The sequence below is a fragment of the Chionomys nivalis genome, chromosome 21 (assembly GCF_950005125.1).
Source record: "Chionomys nivalis chromosome 21, mChiNiv1.1, whole genome shotgun sequence".
Taxonomy (NCBI): domain Eukaryota; kingdom Metazoa; phylum Chordata; class Mammalia; order Rodentia; family Cricetidae; genus Chionomys; species Chionomys nivalis.
Genome location: NC_080106.1, coordinates 39,004,511 through 39,024,281, shown reverse-complemented (window position 1 = coordinate 39,024,281; position 19,771 = coordinate 39,004,511). Strand labels below are relative to the sequence as shown.

Here is a 19,771-nt window from a genome sequence, read left to right as displayed (position 1 = left end):
TTTCAATTAAAAAAAGAAAAAACCTTCTGTGTCTTAAAGCTTATTACACTTCAATGCTTCTGTGTGTTTCCCATGTCATGTAACCAATAGAAAATGTAAAGTTGACCTTGATGTTGAGACCAGTGAGTAACCATGATTTATTTCCCTCCTCCTTTCCCTTTCTCCTGGGGTACGAAGGGTTAAACCCAAGGTCTCAGGCATGTTATTACCAGGGAGCTGACATTCCCATCTTTGAGCAGAGATCTTCCCAAGTTGATGGGGCTGGCCTGGACTGTGCAGTCCCCGTCTCAGTCTCTGGAATGCTGGATCACAAGCATATGCCACCACAATCACTTCCAGCCACTCCTCACATGCTCACAAGTGTTCCTGGCAACTTGCGCTACTCAGAAAGGAGCTCAAACCAGAAGTGGGTAAAGCAACTACAGTGCGGCCAGCACCTGGGGAAGCCTTCCTCCAGCACGGCTCACCATTCTACCTCCTCCTGGAAGCACACAGCTAGGGCTCTGATGACAAAGAGAGGACAGCCTGCAAAGCACAGGAAACTGAATGTGACCACCGGTGTGTGGAACCAAGCAGCTCTGCTAGCTACCTGAAGCATCCCCACACAGTTGGCAGATGCTCAAATCCACTAACCATCGCTGAGGTAGGGCAAACTATGAAGGCAAGGAAGCTCTTAAGATGCCAGGGTTGGGCACTGTGGCAAACCTGTCACCCAAATCTCCTTGGGCTACAAGATACCCTGACTCAAAAACAAAATGTTCTACAGTATCTCTAGGAAAATAAGTAAGATTTTTACTTATAGGCACTAATATGCATCCTATATCATATATACAAATTAAAAACACCCTGTATAGCCTTAGAAAACAAATTCCTCAGCACTAATAAGCTACACATTTCCAATAGGTCTACATTATGTCTCCATTTCTTGTCTATGTTAGTAATAGACAAGTTAGGAATGCATTTTCCATATTCACTTTTCCCCCAACTCTCTCCACTGCCTATCAAATACTCCTAGGAAAAAACAAAACACCAAAGTCATACTCAGGACCTACCCAAGACATGTTCCTGTGCAGAAAACCTGTCAGTCTCTGTATTTCAACAACCTCTAAAACTTTAAGCTTTCCAAGACAATTTATCCTTTATTCTTATCATCCCCCAAAAGTGTTTTCAAGACCCCAATTATTTTTACTCTCATCCCATTTACTCTTAGTGGAAAATGCACAAACGATATCAGAGACTACAGGCCAGTGTGTGTGAAGCCCTGTATGGCTGTGTCTCAGCTACACAACAGCCTGAAGCAGGAGCACTAGATTTAGGACCAGCCTGAACAATTTAGCAAGAACCCATCTCAAAAAAGAGATAGGAACACCAGATATGGTGGCTTTTAAATGTAAGCACAGTTGAGGTTGGAGTACAACCATGAATTCAACACTAGCCTGGGCTACAGAATGAAATCTTGCCTCAAAAAAGTAATATAATAAATAAAAGTTAAAAAACAAAATAAAACAAAAAATTCTTCCTCCCCAGTTTTAAAGTCATGCCCTAATATGTCACCTTTCCCCAGGGACCAGACTCTTATTTGAGAGAGAGACAGAGACAGAGACAGAGAGAGACAGAGAGAGACAGAGAGAGAGACAGAGAGAGGTGTATGGTAGCACATATCTTCAATTCCAACACTCAGGAGGCAGAAGTAGGCATATCTCTGTGATATGAGACCAGCCAGGCCTACACAGTGAGTTTCAAGGACATCCATCGCCAGATAGAGAGACTGTCTAAAAACAAGTCACACACACAGAGACTTCTCTTTAAGTTCACAGTGAGTATGTAGGTGCCTATGGAGAAAAGGGCTGATGATCTGATGATCCCCCCCAGCTCCCGTCAAGGAATCAAGATTGGAGTTATAGGAAGCTATGAGCCACCTAACCTGGATGCTGGGAACCAAACTTAGGTCCACTGAAAGAAAAGCAAGTGCTCTTAACCTCAGTCCACATCAGATCCTCTTCACTCCTCCTATCACGGTGTCTATACTCATGCCTTGGGTTCCCAGTTCTATGCGATGGTTCCCTTTAGCCTTACTACCAGGTGTGAATGTACAGGGTAACCCAGTCTTGGTCCTTCTTCCACCTCCACAGTCTATGAAAACAGTAGCTTGTGACTCCATTTTACAGCCAACTACTTAAAAGCTGGGTTCTGTCTATTCAAATAGTATCACTTGAATGCAGACAGGAACAACTACACCAAAGTGTTCCAGCTTGGGTTAAGAACATGACACTTTCCAGCAAGCTGTCCTTTGTTACCAAAGCACGTCTCTTTTCACAGGTGTGCATACATGCTATCGATGGACACGGTCTGACACGTGCAGTTTCTTTTACTTTCCCAGCAAACAATAAATGAGCAAATCACTAATCACATGCTGGGCTTTAGTCAGACTCTGGCTCTGTGGTGTGCCTGGCGCATAGACGTCATTTTCAGGTAAACCAGGTACACTCCAGCAAAGTGGAAGTCACACTGTTTTAATCCATAAATATGCTGCTTCCTGACCCAGACTGAGGAATACAACTAGTCTTGTTGCCCCACCCTCATCAGCGAAAGATCTTCCTCTCTGGTCTCCCAGGACCTGAGTGCTGCTCCTCATCTAGGAAAGCTGGGTTGTCTGGGAGGTACTACTGAGTGCCTCTCCCTCTCCTGACTATGTCTCAAATCCTTTGCTATCACTTTCTATGACTCTCAGAGGAGGGTAGTTCTCAAATTATCTCTAGGTAGCTTTCTGTCAATTACACTCTTAGTCTCTCCAAGCTTCATTGGAATCAACTATAAATCAAACTTCTTTCTACGCATCAATTTTGTTATGCCCTCAATACAATAATTTGTCTACCCCCTGTTATAAGAGGTGTTTCTGAAAGCACTCTAGAAAGCTTCCTACTGGGCAAGACCGTTGTGAGCTATTTTGTGCACTGTGTGAAGGTGTATTGCTGATTGTTGTAGTAAATGGTAAATGGCCAACAGCTGGAAAGGCCCCATGGGGGGTTTCCTGGGGAGAGAAGGGAAGAAGAGGTAGAATCTAGGTGGAGAGGTGCAAGATGGCAAGACATAAGTTAATAGACACAGGTTCATTTACATTACAAGAGCTAGTTAGGAACAAGCCTAAGCTATAGGCTGTGCTTTCATAATTTGTAATAAGTGTCATTATTTGTGAGCTGGTGGCTCAAAGGAAAGTTCAACTCCACATAACTAATGTTCACATTCCAAGGGGTTGTTCAAGACCTCTGGTTTCAATTAGCATATCCACTTATTTGTGCTATGTCCTTTAACCAAAACCATCATGTGAGGAATCAGAGTGTGTATATTAATCTCTGCTTTATATACACAGGAGCGTCTTATTAAATTGTAATCTTTATCACAAGTGCAGTAGACTGCACATTTCTAGGGAATGAGACCTGCTTTTAGCCATTAAATTCAGTGACTATCAAACAGGCATAATTCTCTGGGGCATCTACAACATCAAGGGATATACCTGACTGTTACAGCTTGAGGAGATATTTCTGGCATCTCTGGCACCTAGAGGATGGAAGACGGATGCTGCTAATCATCCTACAGACATAGTACACTCCTCCACACACACCCAAACTTTATGCCCCACGGCATCACTGCTGAGAAACTCTAAATAAATCACTTCATGTCTAACCAATACATATAGATGGTTTAGGAGCATGGACCAACATCTTGTAACAATGATGTGGCTAAACATTAAGAAAGAGTGGCCAAAATGACAGAAAGTTATGTGTGTGTCCCATTCCAACAGTAGAAAACTGAGTATAGTGATGCATGCCTGTAATCCCAACACCTGGGAGTGGAGCTCAAAGCCATCCTGGACAATATGATGTGTGAGTGCAATACCTACCTCAAAATACAAAGTTTACATAGCAAAATATTAAATAAATATTTCTAAGTGAGACAAAAATATGGCTTTTCTATTTCTTTGGCCTATTCCCAAATTATTTAATTTTCTAGAAACTATATCTTTTGTCTGACATACCACTTGTTACTAATCTTGCTACTAATTATAGTCTAGACTGGGAAGCAGAGTTTTAGAAGCAACGCTTAGAGCCAGTTTACACACACACACACACACACACACACTTTACCTAGTATTCATGCATCTTAGTACTGTATCAAAAAATGACAATACATGCATGTAACCTCAGCACTCAGAAAGTGGAGGCAGGAGGATCAAGGTCAGGGGCTGAAGAGATGGCTCAGCAGTTAAAGAGCACTTACTTGCAAAAGACCTAAAAGATCCGTAATTCCAATTATAAGAAATCCAGTAACCTCTTCTGCCCTCCAAAGACACCAGGCGTGCACACACACACACACACACACACACACACCCAGACAAAATGTTCATATACATAAAAAAATGCATCTTTAAAAAAAAAAAATTCAAGGTCATCCTTAGCTACACAAAATTCCAGGTCGGCCTTAGATACATGGCACGTTGTTTAGAAAATTAATTAATCAATGAATTGAGCTGGGCGGTGGTGGCGCACGCCTTTAATCCCAGCACTCGGGAGGCAGAGGCAGGCGGATCTCTGTGAGTTCGAGACCAGCCTGGTCTACAAGAGCTAGTTCCAGGACAGGCTCCAAAACCACAGATAAACCCTGTCTTGAAAAACAAAACAAAACAAAAAAAAAATTAATTGAAATGTGTAACTTTGCCAATCAAGATGATAACTCTATAAGGTAGAAGAGATAGCTCCACTGAGTACAATTTCTTTGCTCTGTAAGACGTTAGGTACCCAATTTATTCTCCCACTCAGCAACTTCATTCCAGCATTCTTTTTGTTGTTGTTTTGTTTGAGACAGGGTCTCATTATGTAAACCTGGAATACACTATGTAGACCAGGTTTGACCTTGAACAAGAGCTCTGCTTCTAGAGTGCTGATATTCAAGCAGTGATTCTTAACTTTCCTTAACACTGCAACCCTTTAATACAGTTCCTCATGTTGTGGTGACCCCCAACCATAAAATTATTTTTGGTGCTACTTCATAACTGCAATTTTGCTACCATTATGAATCTTAATGTAAGTATCTGTGTTTTCTGATGATCTCAGGTGACCCTGTGAAAGGGTCATTTGGTCCCCAAATTCAGAGCCACTGAATTAAATGCCTGGTTCCAGTATTTTTTCTTCATCCAGGTCCTCAAAATTCTCTGAACTACATTTACGGTCCTGCTAGCTAGTTCTGGGTCATGAGCTCGCTGCCTGTCTGAAAGTCCACTTGTAACTTCAAAAGGTGTTTTACCCTTTGGGAGTTTGTAGGATCCATTAAGAAGCCTGAGTGCACTCACCTGTTAGAGAAACTAGCCATTGTGACCCCAAAAGGCATCTGGTTACCTGTTTAAATACAAGCTTGTCTCATTTTTGCTCCCAGAATGAGTCCTCAGCAGCAGGAAGTCTTCCCTTCTCTGCTTCTTTCTTTGTGTCTTGTCACTCCTGGCCCTTTCCTTGAGATGGCTCTGATCTCAGAGGGCCCTCCTGCAGCTTCCTGAGTGCTGGTGATTACACGTGTACTGCACTGTCTCCAGCTCCGCTCGTCCCCTTGCCAGGGCCAAGGACCAGTCTGCCAGTCTCAAATGCACTCTATGTGCATGGGTGCGTTCTCAGCACCTCTAGCAGCAATCTGACCTTCAAGGTACGATCATGTGGTTGTCTGTCCAGCAATATTAGGATCTACTTTCAGATGAGATTGAGAGGCTCTGGTTTGTGGCTGGGACAGCTCAGTGTCATAGCTCTTGCTCATATGAATTAGGCCCTGTGTTCCAAACCCAGCATCACACAAAGAAGAAAAGAGCCAAGTATGGTGGTGCACACTGGAAGTCTCAGCACTAAGGATGAAGGTAGGATGGTTAGAAGTTCAAGGGTCCTGAAGGTATAGCCTTGGCTACATGGAGTTCTAGGTTAGCTTGGGCTATAGGAGACACTCCCCCCTTTTCTTCTTCTTTTTTTTCCTTTCTCTCTCTTGATTTTTCAAGACAGGGTTTCTCTGTGTAGCCCTAGTTGTTCTGGAGCTTGCTCTGTAGACCAGGTTAGTCTTGAACTCACAGAGATCTGCTAGCCTCTACCATCTAAGGGGTGGAATTAAAGAAGTGTACCACCACTGCCCAGCAAGGAGATCCTTTTTTCAAAAAAAAAAAAAAAAAAAAAAGGAAGGAAGGTAAAAACAAAAACATGCAAGAAGGCCTGTGTATCTAGATGAATGTTTTTTGACATGTCATCTATATTAAGGCAGAGAAACTCACTGCTCTAAAGGACCTGAACCAGTCAGCCTTCAATATGCAGTCTTACTCCATCAGTACTTATACTGGACACTCTCAGAGACACCTTTCCTATCCAGCTGGTCTCCTGATGAGTTAAAACGGTTGGCAGGAAGGAGGGTACCTGTTAAAAAGCACGTAATAAGGGGTTGGAGAGATGGCTCAGAGGTTAAGAGCACTGGCTGTTCTTCCAGAGGTCCTGAGTTCAATTCCCAGCAACCACATGGTGGCTCACAACCATCTGTAATGACATCTGGTGCCCTCTTCTGGCCTGCAGATGTACATGCAGACAGAACACTATACATAATAAATCAATAAAAAAAAAAAAAAAAGAATGTAATAAGACATGGCAGCCAAGCTATCAATATCCATTTTCTGTTTCCTTGATTACAAAATTCAGATTCTGGTCAGGGCAGCAATATACCTGGGTCATAAGTGAAAATTTTCTAGTTTGATACTAGCAGTGATCTCATGACATAGTTCTAGCCAATAGAGGCAGCAAAGAATATGTTAAGGTACCTCTATATTTTTTTTTTCTTAAGCCAAAGCCGTGATAGCTGGGGCAGCGAGTCACTCTGCGATGATGGGACCAACTCGTAGCCACTACTGAGACTTGCTTATCCTCACTTTCCTTCCCCTCTTTGTCCTCTCAGGATTAAACACAGGGTCTTCTTGTACATGCTAGGCAAGCCCTCTACAAACTCCTTTACAATTTTTTTTGGTTGAGGACAAGGTCTCAGTGAGTTACCCAAGCTGATCTCCAAGTCACTACACAGCCCAAGGAGACCTCAAATTTGCCACACCCCGCCTCAGCCTCCTTAATAAATGTTATTACAGGTGTGTATCACAAATGCTTGGCCATCTTTAGACTTCTCAAGTGGAAAAAAAAATTACTAAGTCCTTATCTGTATAAGCATCTATTATTACTGCAAGAATTTTATTAATAGAGATACATCAATATGCATTAATCTACCTATAGCAACAAGAGCAATTTTATTCTCTTAATTTAAAAAAAAAAAACACACCAGAAATGCTGGGTGTAGTGGTATATCTCTTTAATCCTAGCCTAAGGTGGCAGAGGCAGGTAGAGCTTTGTGAGTTCCAGGCCAGTCAGGGATACATGGTGAGACTTTATATTAAAAACAAACAAAAACAAAAACCAGGGTTAAGAGACTTTAATGCCCCATGAGGTGTGTGTGTTAGGGGGTGAATAGCACAGACAGGTCTCGGCCAGCCTGGTCTACACAGTGACACTCTGTCTCATGAATAACTGTAACAACAGGGCTAGAGATGCCCTAGTGGTAAAGGTACTTGTAGTACAAGCATGACCTAAATTAATCCCCAGAATTCAGGTAAAGGAGAGAATCCATTTCACAAAGTTGTACTCTGACTTCCATATGCACACTGTGGCATGTGTACACACACACGTACACACACACACACACACACACACACACACACACCATACCCATCCTCACAATTATAATTTTATAGGAGTTTAACAAGAACAACAACAAAGCAGTTCCTTAATTACTATAGAGATTTTCCCCCATAACTTCATCTGAAATTTAAGAAAGCTAACTTTATGCAATAATATTAACTTAGCAAAATGCTAGCAAAAAACAAGATAGTGAACCTTGATTTACCTACATGGTGGCTTACAATTACCAGTAACACCAGTTCCAGGGGATCTGATGACCTCTGACCTCTGTCAGTGCCAGGCATGCCATGGCACACTGGCATACACAATGGCAAAATACTCATACACATAACATCTGTGAAAGATAAATACATCTTTTAAAAAAAAACCTACAATAGAGTCTGCAGAATGCCTCAGCAAGTAAAGTTACCAGCCACCAAGCCTAATGACCCAAGTTCAATCCCCAGGACCTATATGGTAGAGGGAGAGAACCAGCTTTGACAAGTTGACCCCTGACCCCCACGCAGGCTACGGCATAAAGAGCTCTGACAAAACTAGTAAGTAAATGCAATTTTAAAGCAAATCCTACAACACTGGCTGGGAAGAGAACTGGGAAGGGGAAGCTACAGTGACAGCAATGAGTAGCTCCCGTTTCAACATTCTGGAATAACCCTAAAGTGTTACCCATAAAAGACACTGAGCCAACCACTGTTTCTTAAGATGATTTTCACAACTATATGGGGAGGGGGGTGGAGTATCATTCTAGGAAATGCAAAAAAGCTATCACATTTCTTTCTGGTAACATCAACACAAAAGGTCCACACAATACTACCCAACTGTACATTTCTAAATTACTTCCTCCATGAACAAGTCTACTGTTCACTCATGAACCAGGTATCACTCTCTAAGCAAACAAGGACCTGGTACAAGGAGGCCAGCTGGCATGACAGTCTAGCCTGGTCCTCCTCTTTTCCCTTCTGCTTTTATTCAGCCTTTCTACCTCCTTGTGCGCACTTAAACACAGGGACTCTTCAGACACAACTCCTGGGCCCTGCTCTGCCTTGCTCAACTGTACTTAGGTCCTTTTAACTGTGATACCTGGATGAACTCACTCCTCCACCAGGGAAACATCACCTGCCAGTTCCAAGGTCCAGTGATACTCTAAGTATCACTGTTCCTAACTCCGTCTGGTCCCCACTTCTGTCCCATAGAAGTAAGTCCCTTCTGGTTTCTTCTGAAAGCAGCCTCAAGTGCGCTCTCTCTCTCTCTCTCTCTCTCTCTCTCTCTCTCTCTCATGCACGCACGCGCGCGCGCAGCGCGCCGGGAAGAACCACCTGATGTTTCTCTGCGACAGTGCTCTAGGCCACCAGGCCTTCTGCTGCTCTCTTCTCCAAGGAGAGGAGTGTGTGAATTTACTACTAACCCTGTAGTGTTAGACTTTCTAAAGCAGATGTTAGAAGGGCAGTTCAAAAGCTCCACCTGAATCACTGACATATTTTCTTCAATATGTGGGGTTGGATTTTATTACAATACATATCTTGTAACCTGAAGTTGTCGTCCCTCCTGGGAGGTGGCTATGCTGAAGATTCGAGCCTGGTTTTAGAAAGTTGATACTGTAGAGCTAAGGCTATCTTTAGTCCCTCCAGTGGCCATTTACAGTCCACCTGCATCCTTTTAACTACAGGTAAAGCTTTTGGGATGTATTAACTTAGCAGGACACTAGCTTCCATCACTCCCAAAAGCTAAGACCACTATCAAACAAACAACACTTGAGACCTACAGATTTCCCCGCCTTAAGTTCCCAACAACATACCTGAAAACTTCCTTGACAATTGCCCACCCCCCTTTTGTTTTGTTTGTTTGTTTGGTTGGTTTAGACAGTGACCAGACAGCCCAGACTGGCTATGAATCTGTGGTGATCCTCCTTGCCTCTGCCTCAGAGTGCTGGGATTTCAGTGTGTGCTACCAGAGTCAGATGATTTATGACTGTCTTTTGTTCTGACAATGAAAGTTTATGTAACTGTTTCCATGTTAAGACATGTTCTTCAGCCTAGTGGTGGTGGTACATCCCTTTAATCCCAGCACTTGGGAGGCAGATACAGACAAAACACTGAGTTCAAGGCCAGCCTGGTCCAGAATGGCTAGGGCTACACAGAGAAACCCTGTCTCGAAAAACAAACAACAAAAAAAGGCAAGTTGTTCAGGGCAACCAGAATGTATGTTCCTAGGCCATTGTCACTCATATTTGGCTCAGGGTAAACAGTCTCTTATTTCCACTGGAAGTTGTGTTTTGTGTGGAGGACTTTACGAAGAGAATCAATGTGGCCAGATGTGGTTATTCCAGGGGAGAGGCTGAGGCAGGAAAACTGAGGGCTCCAAGCTATTTTGGGCTACATAATCTTAAGACCAAAAAAGAAAAGAATACAATAACACAAAGTTTGTGTTGATACTTCTACATGGAATTAAAAATATAAGTTTGTTCCTCCTTACCGCAGCCAATGAGTAAGTCCTCTCCAGGTTTTCTATCTTCTCATACTATTGCTGGGATGAACCACCACGACCAAAAGCAGAATGGGGAGAACAGGGCTTATTTGGCTTATATAGAATGGACCACAGTCCACTGGGGGAAGTCAGGGCAGGAACTCAAACAAGGTGAAAAAATGGAGGCAGGAGCTGATGCAGTCATAGAGTACTGCTGCTTACTGACTTGCTTCCCAAGGCTTGCTCAGTCTGCTTTCTTATAGAACCCAGGACCACCAGCCCAGAGATGACCCAAACCCACAATGGTCTGAGCCATCTCCCATCAATAACTAATTAAGAAAATGCTCTACAGGCTTGTCTACAGCCTGATCTTATGGACGCATTTTCTCAAATAAGATTCCCTCCTCTCCGATGACTCTAGCTTGTGTCAAGTTGACATAGAACTAGCCAGGACAGCTGGGCGGTGGTGGCGCACGCCTTTAATCCCAGCACTTGGGAGGCAGAGGCAGGTGAATCTCTGTGAGTTCGAGACCAGCCTGGTCTACAAGAGCTAGTTCCAGGACAGGCTCCAAAGCCACAGAGAAACCCTGTCTCGAAAAACAAAAAACAAACAAACAAACAAAAAACTAGCCAGGACAAACCTTACCTCTTAAGTCCCCAGAGTAATGCCAAATTAGTATGGAAGTTGCTGGACTTGACTCACCACATCTGTCTCTGCATCACCGCAGAGCATCTAGTCCAGAGGGAAATGCTGTGGCATTTTGTAGCTACATCATTCGCAGTCAAGACTTTCCACACCTGTCAGCAGGCCCCAGACATTCTTGCTACATTGGAAATTTCCTCCTTGCTCTCTTTACTCAAGGAACTGAGTAAAACTGCACCTTTCAAATACCTGTGACTTTGCCTATGTTCCCCTCTTTCACCCAAGTGGAGCCTCAGTGATCATAGAAGTCTTTCCTTTCTCTTGTTACTGCAACACTTTGAACACACGGCAAGTGTATGTGAATCACCCTGTCCTCTCTCCGCACATCTCTCCTACGGGCTACAGGATCCTTGAGGGTAAGGGATAACCATACGTTGACTCCCTCACGGGTGAGCTTTTCCCCAAATGCTACCACCAGCTAGTCATTGTGGTACATGCCCATATTCCTAGTGTTGAGGAACAGAGGCAGGAGGATCTGCAGTTGCAAGTCAGCCAGAGCTACACAACAAGACTTTGTCTTTAAGAAATAAGTAAATAAAAATTTAAAAAATTGACTACCCGGGCAGCCTCATCACCAAGAGGTCAAAGAATATGAACTACTCCTTCCAGCTACCAAGGTTTAAATACCCTAAATCCCTACTTCCACTCAGGTCCCAAGTCCCTTACCATCCCACCCAAGTCCAGCTCAACCGTAAAACAGTATTCCTTTCACTATTGGTTCTCTTCTGGCCTTCAAATTATCATTCAGGAATTTCAGGCAAACTCTTTCCCTGCCAAAACCCTCACTAACTCCCTCCTGAATATCCAGGGTCTTGAGCTGAGCAAACATGTGCCCAACATAGCTCACAAAGGACCTTGACATGTTGTCATGACGTGCCACCTCATATGCGGTTTTCTGGCTTTTCAAAGTCCACCTAAAGTGCTGCCTCCTCCAACACACAGACTAGGGTAGCCGGTGCCTGTCTTGAGCCTCCAGGCATTATCACTCCAAAGAGTTGCTCCCACTTGCCTCCCTGACTGCTGGAGGCCTAACTCACAGGCCATTCTCACAGTTATATAGTAACAAACCCAATCTGGAGCAGGAGGCTTACTGGGTCTCCCATTTTCTTCCCTGGCCCCAAGGATTGAAGCAACAATGCACTCTACCACTGAGCTAAGCCCCTTGACCCCTTATTTTATGGAGGTAACAGGAGCTTTTTAAAACTCTTCTTGGGCTGGGGGTGTAGTTCCATGGAAAAGTGCTTATCTAGATAGTGCATACAAGGCCCTGAGTCTGAGCCCCGGCAGTATCAAAAATAAACACTTTTGTCTGTGAGACTGGGTTTCTCTGTGGAGCTCAGACTGGCCGCAAACTGCCACCATCACACCTCAGCCTCCAGAGTTCAGGAACTACAGTGTGTTTCACCACAGCAGCCTGGCTGAACATTTCTTTGCTGTGTTTCCCCCTCAACACCATTTCTTTGTGTAACCAGTTAATGGTTTCCTCCCCTCTCCCCCTGCCAAAAAAGTTACAAAGTAAAACAAACTGCCCTTGAGTGTGCCAGTCAACTCTTCCTATGAATCTCAAGGGAGCGGAAGAAGGGTTCTTGTAAGAGGTTAGGTTACGGTATGAGTAACACATGTTGAAAAGATAACAGGGCAGGTGACATTACCATTACCAAAATATCGTGTACCACACCTTTCCCGCTGGCTGTGCTAAACTGTGTGGCACCAGCAGACACACTAGAGAACTAGGGTAGGAAGGGTTTGGCAGGATAGGCAAGGTGGAAGGGAAGCACCTCTGGGGTGGCCTCAAAAAGAGTAGAAACAGGATCGGTCCAACACACAGCAAAGAGAGAAGAGACTAGCCTGTTGTGGAGGTCTAAGAGAGCGCCGCTACCACACACGGTAGAAAACAAGACGGCACAGGATTAGTAAGTGCCCTGTGGTGGCACAAGCCTGTAATCTCAGCTCAGAGGCAAGGCTAGGACGGCTAACTCAAGCCCAGCCAGTCACCAGAGCAAGATTGTCTTACAAACAGTGTTCTTGGTGACAGGAAGCCTTACCAGATTCCAGCCCGCAACAAGGACTTTCTGAAGAGCAACAGTCTAATATAAAGTGAACTAGGAGGCAGGGAGCATTGCCACCAAAGCAATGAAGCTAGAAGGGACACCGGGAACTAAAGTCCTAACTGAAGTAAAGACCAGGGGAAGGAGAAGAACGGGTGCATGGTGGAATATTTAGAACTGACTGGCCTTAGGCATGTTTTTAGACTTGAATAGCAAAAAGAGTGGGTGCTGAGGACGAAGGAGGGAAACAGCAATTTGTTCAGAAATCAGATGGCCCATTTAAGGAACTACATGGGAAAACAAACTTGACCCAACATCAATGACTCCAGCCCACACTGTGCCTTATAGACTACTCACGTTACATCTACGCATCTTTTAAAAAAAAATTAAATATAACTACATCAGGAGCTACAATCACTCAAGGGTGATGTGAAATTTATGATGTCGGATGTAAAAAGGGCGTCCCCAGAGCCAAGTTGTTGGATAAGCATCATCCACTTGGGTTCTAAAAAACAAATACCTTACCCATAAATTCTGGGGCCTACGGATGGGAAAGTCTGGAGGAGAAAGTGGGCACCTGAAGGTGTTCAGGAAACAAAGCTCAAGATACCAGGCTTTGAAAAGCTGGTGACTTCACACCGGGAGGTGCAGCAAGGGGCTTTCTCCTAAGTTCCCATATCTGACTCTCCAAATACCACAGGAGAGGAAGCACCACCTTATCCCTCAACTTCCTACTCCTCCCTTGCAGCTTAGGATGCTATACACTACAGCTTCGGTCATCTGGCCTTCTCCCACACAGGTCTTGTAGGATCTCTTGCATAGAAACATAACTGTCGACTACCTGGCTATTTCACTGGCTCAAAGAGACTTTGTAGGCATCTAAGGCTTCCCGGGCACATTCTGTTACTGTTTTCTGACGAGAGGGAGGGGCTGATGGCGGTGTTGAGCTGGTATAAGGTCTGAAACACTGCTTAGACACAAGGTGAGTCACCGCTTAGTTTCAGTTTCTCCAGCTGTTCGTCTAATAGAAGGAAAGAGTCCTAGCACACCGTCCTCGCTGGATTTTTAAACACTGCGTTATTCCTTTCAGATGTGCTACAAGCATCATACAATCGTAGACCATCAACAATACAGGAATAACGCTATTCTGAGCTCAGCTACTAAACATCCTACTTCCAAAGGACCTGGTCATGACTTACGGTTATGCTTTCCCCCTCCTGATTTCCAAAAGGGCCTAAGATCTCCAAAGGGTTCAGAAATCATGCCGTGGCGGCCTGGACGATGCAAAGCAACCAGGAGTGTCGAGCCTTGCGCACATCCAAGGGACTGGAGGAGCAGCGCGACCGCGCAGCGCGCGTGCCCCGGGCCCGATGGCTGGGCGTTCTGCGCACCTAGCCCACTCTGCTTTCGCGAGGGACTAGGAAGAGAGACGCTTTCGCGGCGCCCCTCACAAACGGGGAAACTGAGGCTCCCGGGATAAAACCCTTAAGCCCCGCGCGCGCGGCCCGGAGAGCCAGGCCGGACTCACCTTGGCGCTGTGCACCGCCTCCTGCGCGCCGCGGAGCTGCAGCCAGATGCGCGCGGGCAGCGGGTCCTCCGCCCCGAGGGCGCCGAGCACCGCCAGGCCCACGCCGAACAGAGCCTCGATGCGGCCGCGGCTCCGCTCCAGCAGCGCCGCCTTCTCGGCGGGCGCCGTGAACTCGTCCAGCACCACCCGGGCCGCCATGGCGGGCGCGGCCTCCCGTGGCGCCGGGGGCCGGCGGCGGCGACGCCCCCTCAGCGTGCCGCCGCTGCACCGAGCCGCTCGGGAGGCGTGGGCCGCGCCGGCCGCCTCGCCCGTCCGCAGGCCCCGCTACACCATCCCGACACGGCCGCCGCAGCTTAGCAACTGCGGGGAGTGACTCCCCGCCGCCCCGCCGCCACAGCCCCCAGAGCCGCTGCCACCGCCGCCGCCGCCGCCACAGCAGCCACGCATGCGCTCAGCCCGCTGCCGTCATTGAAGCTCGCCGCCCCGTCGCTGGGGGTGGGTTGGTAGGCTGAGGGCGACGGAAGTCGACGACACACGCGGTCGCCATGTTGGTTAAGGGCAAGCGTCGGCAGGCAAGGCCTAGGTGGCCATATTTGATGAGGGCCTGATGCCTTTGGTCTTCTAGCAGACAGAAGTTTTGGGTTTTACATTGGTAGGCAAATGATTCCTCTTTTCCTCTCTTCTTTTTGTTCCCTTTACTTCCTTCCCTTATTTACTTCTTTCAGGAAAAAAAAATGGTAACAGGAAAAGAAAATGGAACCACTAGCGGAGAATTGAAAGTCTAAATAAATTGCCAACATAGTGTTAAGTACCTGTAATCCCAGTGAAACAGGAAATGAGGTTGGCAAGTCTGCTGAGGGCAAGCCTGAGGTGTACCAGACCAGCATGGGCTACCAAGAGAAACCTTGTTTCAAAAACTAAACGAGAGATGGCTCAGTGATTAAGAGTGCTTGTTGGGTACTGAGAAAGACAGAGGTTGGATAACAGCATCTGCATATCAAGCCAGGCACAGAAACAGACCTATAACCTCAACTCTAAGAGAGACATGAGGGCTTGCTTGTTTAGCTGAGGCAGGGCCAAAGGGGAGCCGCTGTTTCAGGCAGAGACTCTAAAGGAGGAGATGAGAATCGGTAGAGGAGCCAGCCCAAGGCCCCTTCTGGCTTCTGCCTGGAGAGACATGTCTACCATCACACACTTGTGCCCATATGCTCACACACAAAAACATACATAAAATCGTTCTAAAAATAAGTCTGTAGGTGGAGTTTTCCATCTAGACCGTGGGTCAGCTCTTGTTTTGTTTTTTTTGTTTTGTTTTTTTGTTTTTGTTTGTTTTTCGAGACAGGGTTTCTTTGTAGTTTTGGAGCCTGTCCTGGAACTAGCTCTTGTAGACCAGGCTGGTCTCGAACTCACAGAGATCCGCCTGCCTCTGCCTCCCAAGTGCTGGGATTAAAGGCGTGCGCCACCACCGCCCGGCTACTTAAAACATTCAGAAGGTGCCTTGGCAAAGACGTCTTCAGTGTACAAAAAGATTATATAACACATCTCCTTTTTTGCTTAATTAAAAAAGAAGATTCTGACTTTAACATAGTAAAACTATATATAACATTACAGTTATAATATTTGTGTTTGGCAAAATTAGAGAAAATACTCTAATATCTATCTTTGTGAATCTAAAGTTTTATACCTAATTGACATTTTATCATTATTAAGGAAAACTGTAAGTTTAATATTTAATCTTTAATTCCATCAAAGACACCAGAAGGGTGAAATGTTACCTACTGATAGGGATATCTGGCTGCCTGGACAGTCAGATGTTCTGTAATGTTGGGCATCCAACTTTGGCCTACAGGCCTAGTATAGCTGATAGACAATTTGAGAAGCAGGGAATTTTGATGGACTGTCCTACCTTGTCTTCAGAAAGGTTGGCACTTTCTTTTGCTTCCTGCTGGTCTAGTTTGGACATATACTATCAGCAGTTGAGGCAAGTGATAACTCCAGGTATCCCAAAGAAAGCCCTGGATAAATCCAGGTGTCGTCCCCCCCCCCCCCCCCCGCAAGCAGGAAGAAAATAGCCAAAAATCCAAGCAGGAAGAGAAGAATCAAAAGTCTAGGATTTAGCTGAAGATAAAGGTAGATTGTGATCTTGAGAATAATCTTGAGAAACAGGGAGTTTCCCCCTTGTGATTGTCATTATACTGTGTTTTAGGGACTAGCTGATTATGACCTTGGGAGTGGTCCTGAGAGGCAGGGAGTTGCCCCCTTGTGATCTTCACTGGTATTTTCAGAATTTTCTGTGACACACTCCCTGCCAATTCCAGATCACTGGGCTGTGTTTTTTTCCCTTAAAAATCGGTTCTCCCGGTCACTCGGGGTCGAACTCTTCCCCTGCGTGGGTTATGAGTCTCTGCCCCAGTGCGCTGGTTCCCATCCCGTCTCATCATTAAAGCCTCGTGTGATTGCAATGATTGCAGCAAGGACGGTCTCTCGTGAGTTACTGGGGGGGTCGTGTTATCCAGAGACTTGAGTGAGAGTCTCCCCAGCACTGGGGGTCTTTCACAAGGACAGTTTTGTCTTTTTTTTTTTTTTGCCAAAATAGTTAGCTTTTTCCGTAAAGAAAGTAAACTCCATATGGAGTTTCTTCAATGTCCATCATCTTCTTTTGAAGCAAATTGGTGCTGACAAGAGCAGACATGTCTTACTATCATGAAAAGCCTTAGGTTATTAAACATTAAATGCCATATTCTATAGGTCTTTGAAGTGTTTGAAGATCAACTATCTATCTAATATATATCTCTGTAAGACCTTGAAAACATACCTAACATGACTATAAATTAGATTATTATAGTTGACAAACTACTAATCTGTATTTTTATATATTATATTTTAAATGAGCAGCATAAGCACCAAATCCCAAACGAGCAGAAACATACATATAGCAAAAATAACTTTAAATTTGTATCAGTAAACCAAAATCCATACCAATGTAAAATATTTTGTGATTAATAGTTGTTTTTAGATTAAAGTTGATTCAAAAGTTTACCTTTTTTGTAACCATTCCTATATCATATCCTCCTCTTTTCCTTTATAAAGAGAACTTTGAATTTAACTCTTTTGTTTAACTTGTTGTTGTTTTTTTTTTTTACAATAATGATAAAAACTTGTAATCAGACCCCATTAAATGATGACAAACGTCCATAATCCATCTTTTGGGAATATAGGCATCATTTCCTCTAGACTGCTTCCTGTTGTCTGAGGGTGCTGGCATCTTTGAGTGAACCTTAAGAAAATTCAGGATAGTGGTTACGTCTTGGCTAGAGTATTCTGTGAGGCTGGATCATCTCCGACAGCAGCCTTGAAGCTGTTCTGGATGCAGAACTAACAAACTGTAACAGAGGCATTCCAAGATGTTGGATCACCTGGGCCATCTATTTTCATTGGTGGTTGGTGCCCTTATTCTGAAAATACACAAGCTTTTAAAGTTAATATACATTACAAGTATGGAATATGTGGTATACACAAGTCAGTTAAAGATTAATTTTTTTGTTTTATAATTGAGCAGGTCAAAGCTGGGCATGGTGTCACAAGCCTGTAATCCTGGCAGCACTCAGGAAGTTGAGCCTAGAGTATCAAGACTATCAAGACTACAAGGCCAGCTTTGGCAAGAGCCAGACCCAACCTCAGAAAGGTTTGGAGCTCTCTTCCTACACTCTGTCACTTGCTACCTCCACTATGTCACTTCCCTAGCTCTGGCCTTTACTCTAGGCTCTTCGGAACTCTCCCTCTCCTCTCCTCTCCTCTCCTCTCCTCTCCTCTCCTCTCCTCTCCTCTCCTCTCCTCTCCTCTCCTCTCCTCTCCTCTCTCTCTCTCTCTCTCTCTCTCTCTCTCTCTCTCTCTCTCTCTCTCTCTCTCTCCCCCCAACCCAAAACAACAAAAACAAAAAACAATTTCTCCCCAGATGGAGTGTTCAGGTGGGTGGTTTCTTTACTGTGTACTCCCTCACGTACAAGAAAGTTGAAAGGCAATTTCAGCAAGGTTCTTTGTGTTATACGAGAGGCACAGATAACAGGGATTGGTAGGCTCACTCGTGATCACACTGTGGGACTAGGTCTGTTTTTCCATCTGTAAAGTCAAGCTGTCACTCACTTGACTCTAACTCCTTTTCCCAGAACATACGCTTTCTTGAGTCCTCAAAAACAAACCGTGAAAAATAAAGCGTTGGTTTCTGTCCTGAGCTAAGTATCGTGTATACAGTAAGTAGGACTAATGGAAATATTGCTTAGTTTCTCTGTATTCTTACTCTTCATTGGTATAATGTGGTAAACAGTAGTCCTGTTGTGAGAGGTTAATACCAACACAAAATACCCATTAAATACTAGCTATTGTGTAAGGATCTCATTCATTATCAAAATTAACCAGAAAAGTCACTCTACCAAGAACAGCCATGTATCCCCACCCATGTAATGGAGGGAGTTATCAATCCTGCCTGAGATTTCCAAGCTGCAGATTGTATCCTGATTGTGCTATGGTCAGTTCCCTAAAGTTTCAGCTTTGCAAGCATGCTCCCTGGTCCCTCACCCCCAAAGACTGATTTCCTGGAGGCTGCCCAGAGCCTCAGCTTCCTCTTTTTATCCCTATGTAGACCAGGCTGATTTGAGTGCTGAGATTTTTTTTTTTTTTTTTTTTGGTTTTTCGAGACAGGGTTTCTCTGTAGCTTTGGAGCAAGTGCTGAGATTAAAGGCATGTACCACCATGCCTGGCTCAGCTTCCATTTTTGACTAATGAAAACACACTTGGTAGACAGGCAGGAGGGATGCAAACTAGCTATTACTGCTCAATCAAGAAACTTGTTTTGTTTTTGTTGTTGTTCGATTTTTGAGAAAGGGGTTTCTCTGTGTAACAGTCCTGGCTGCCTAGGAATTGGAGAACTTTTAAAGCCTCTGTTTTTATGGCAACCCCACATAGGTTTATTTCAGCTACATTGAATTTGGGCCTGTACCATCTGTGTGCCTCCTCCCAGCAGAAGAAAGAAAAGGATCTCAACATATTCGAGTTAGAAATGACAATGACAGGGGGTTATTGGTGAGAGGAATTACCCCAGATAAAATCTATCAGGGGTCCAGGCTGCTGGGGTTTTCCATGTTTCAGAAACTTGGGCAGGTGTTCTCCTGGTGCCTTACCAGAAGATGACTCAGTGCAGAGAAGAGAAACACTGGGCTCACAGTCCAGCGGCTTCCTCTTCCCTCTGGGCTTTTCCTCTGGTGTCCACACAGCCTGCTGT

General features: G+C 44.8%; 1 protein-coding gene across 1 annotated transcript in view; it reads right to left on the bottom strand.

The window, feature by feature from the left end:
- Positions 1-14,919, bottom strand: part of N4bp1 (NEDD4 binding protein 1) — a 45,431-nt gene extending 30,512 nt beyond the window's left edge. The window contains exon 1 of the mRNA XM_057753625.1: positions 14,494-14,919. Coding sequence (XP_057609608.1) covers positions 14,494-14,691 — 198 coding nt within the window. The 5' untranslated portion in view covers positions 14,692-14,919. The remainder of the gene's footprint in view (positions 1-14,493) is intronic.
- Between the last annotated feature and the right edge of the window lie 4,852 nt (positions 14,920-19,771).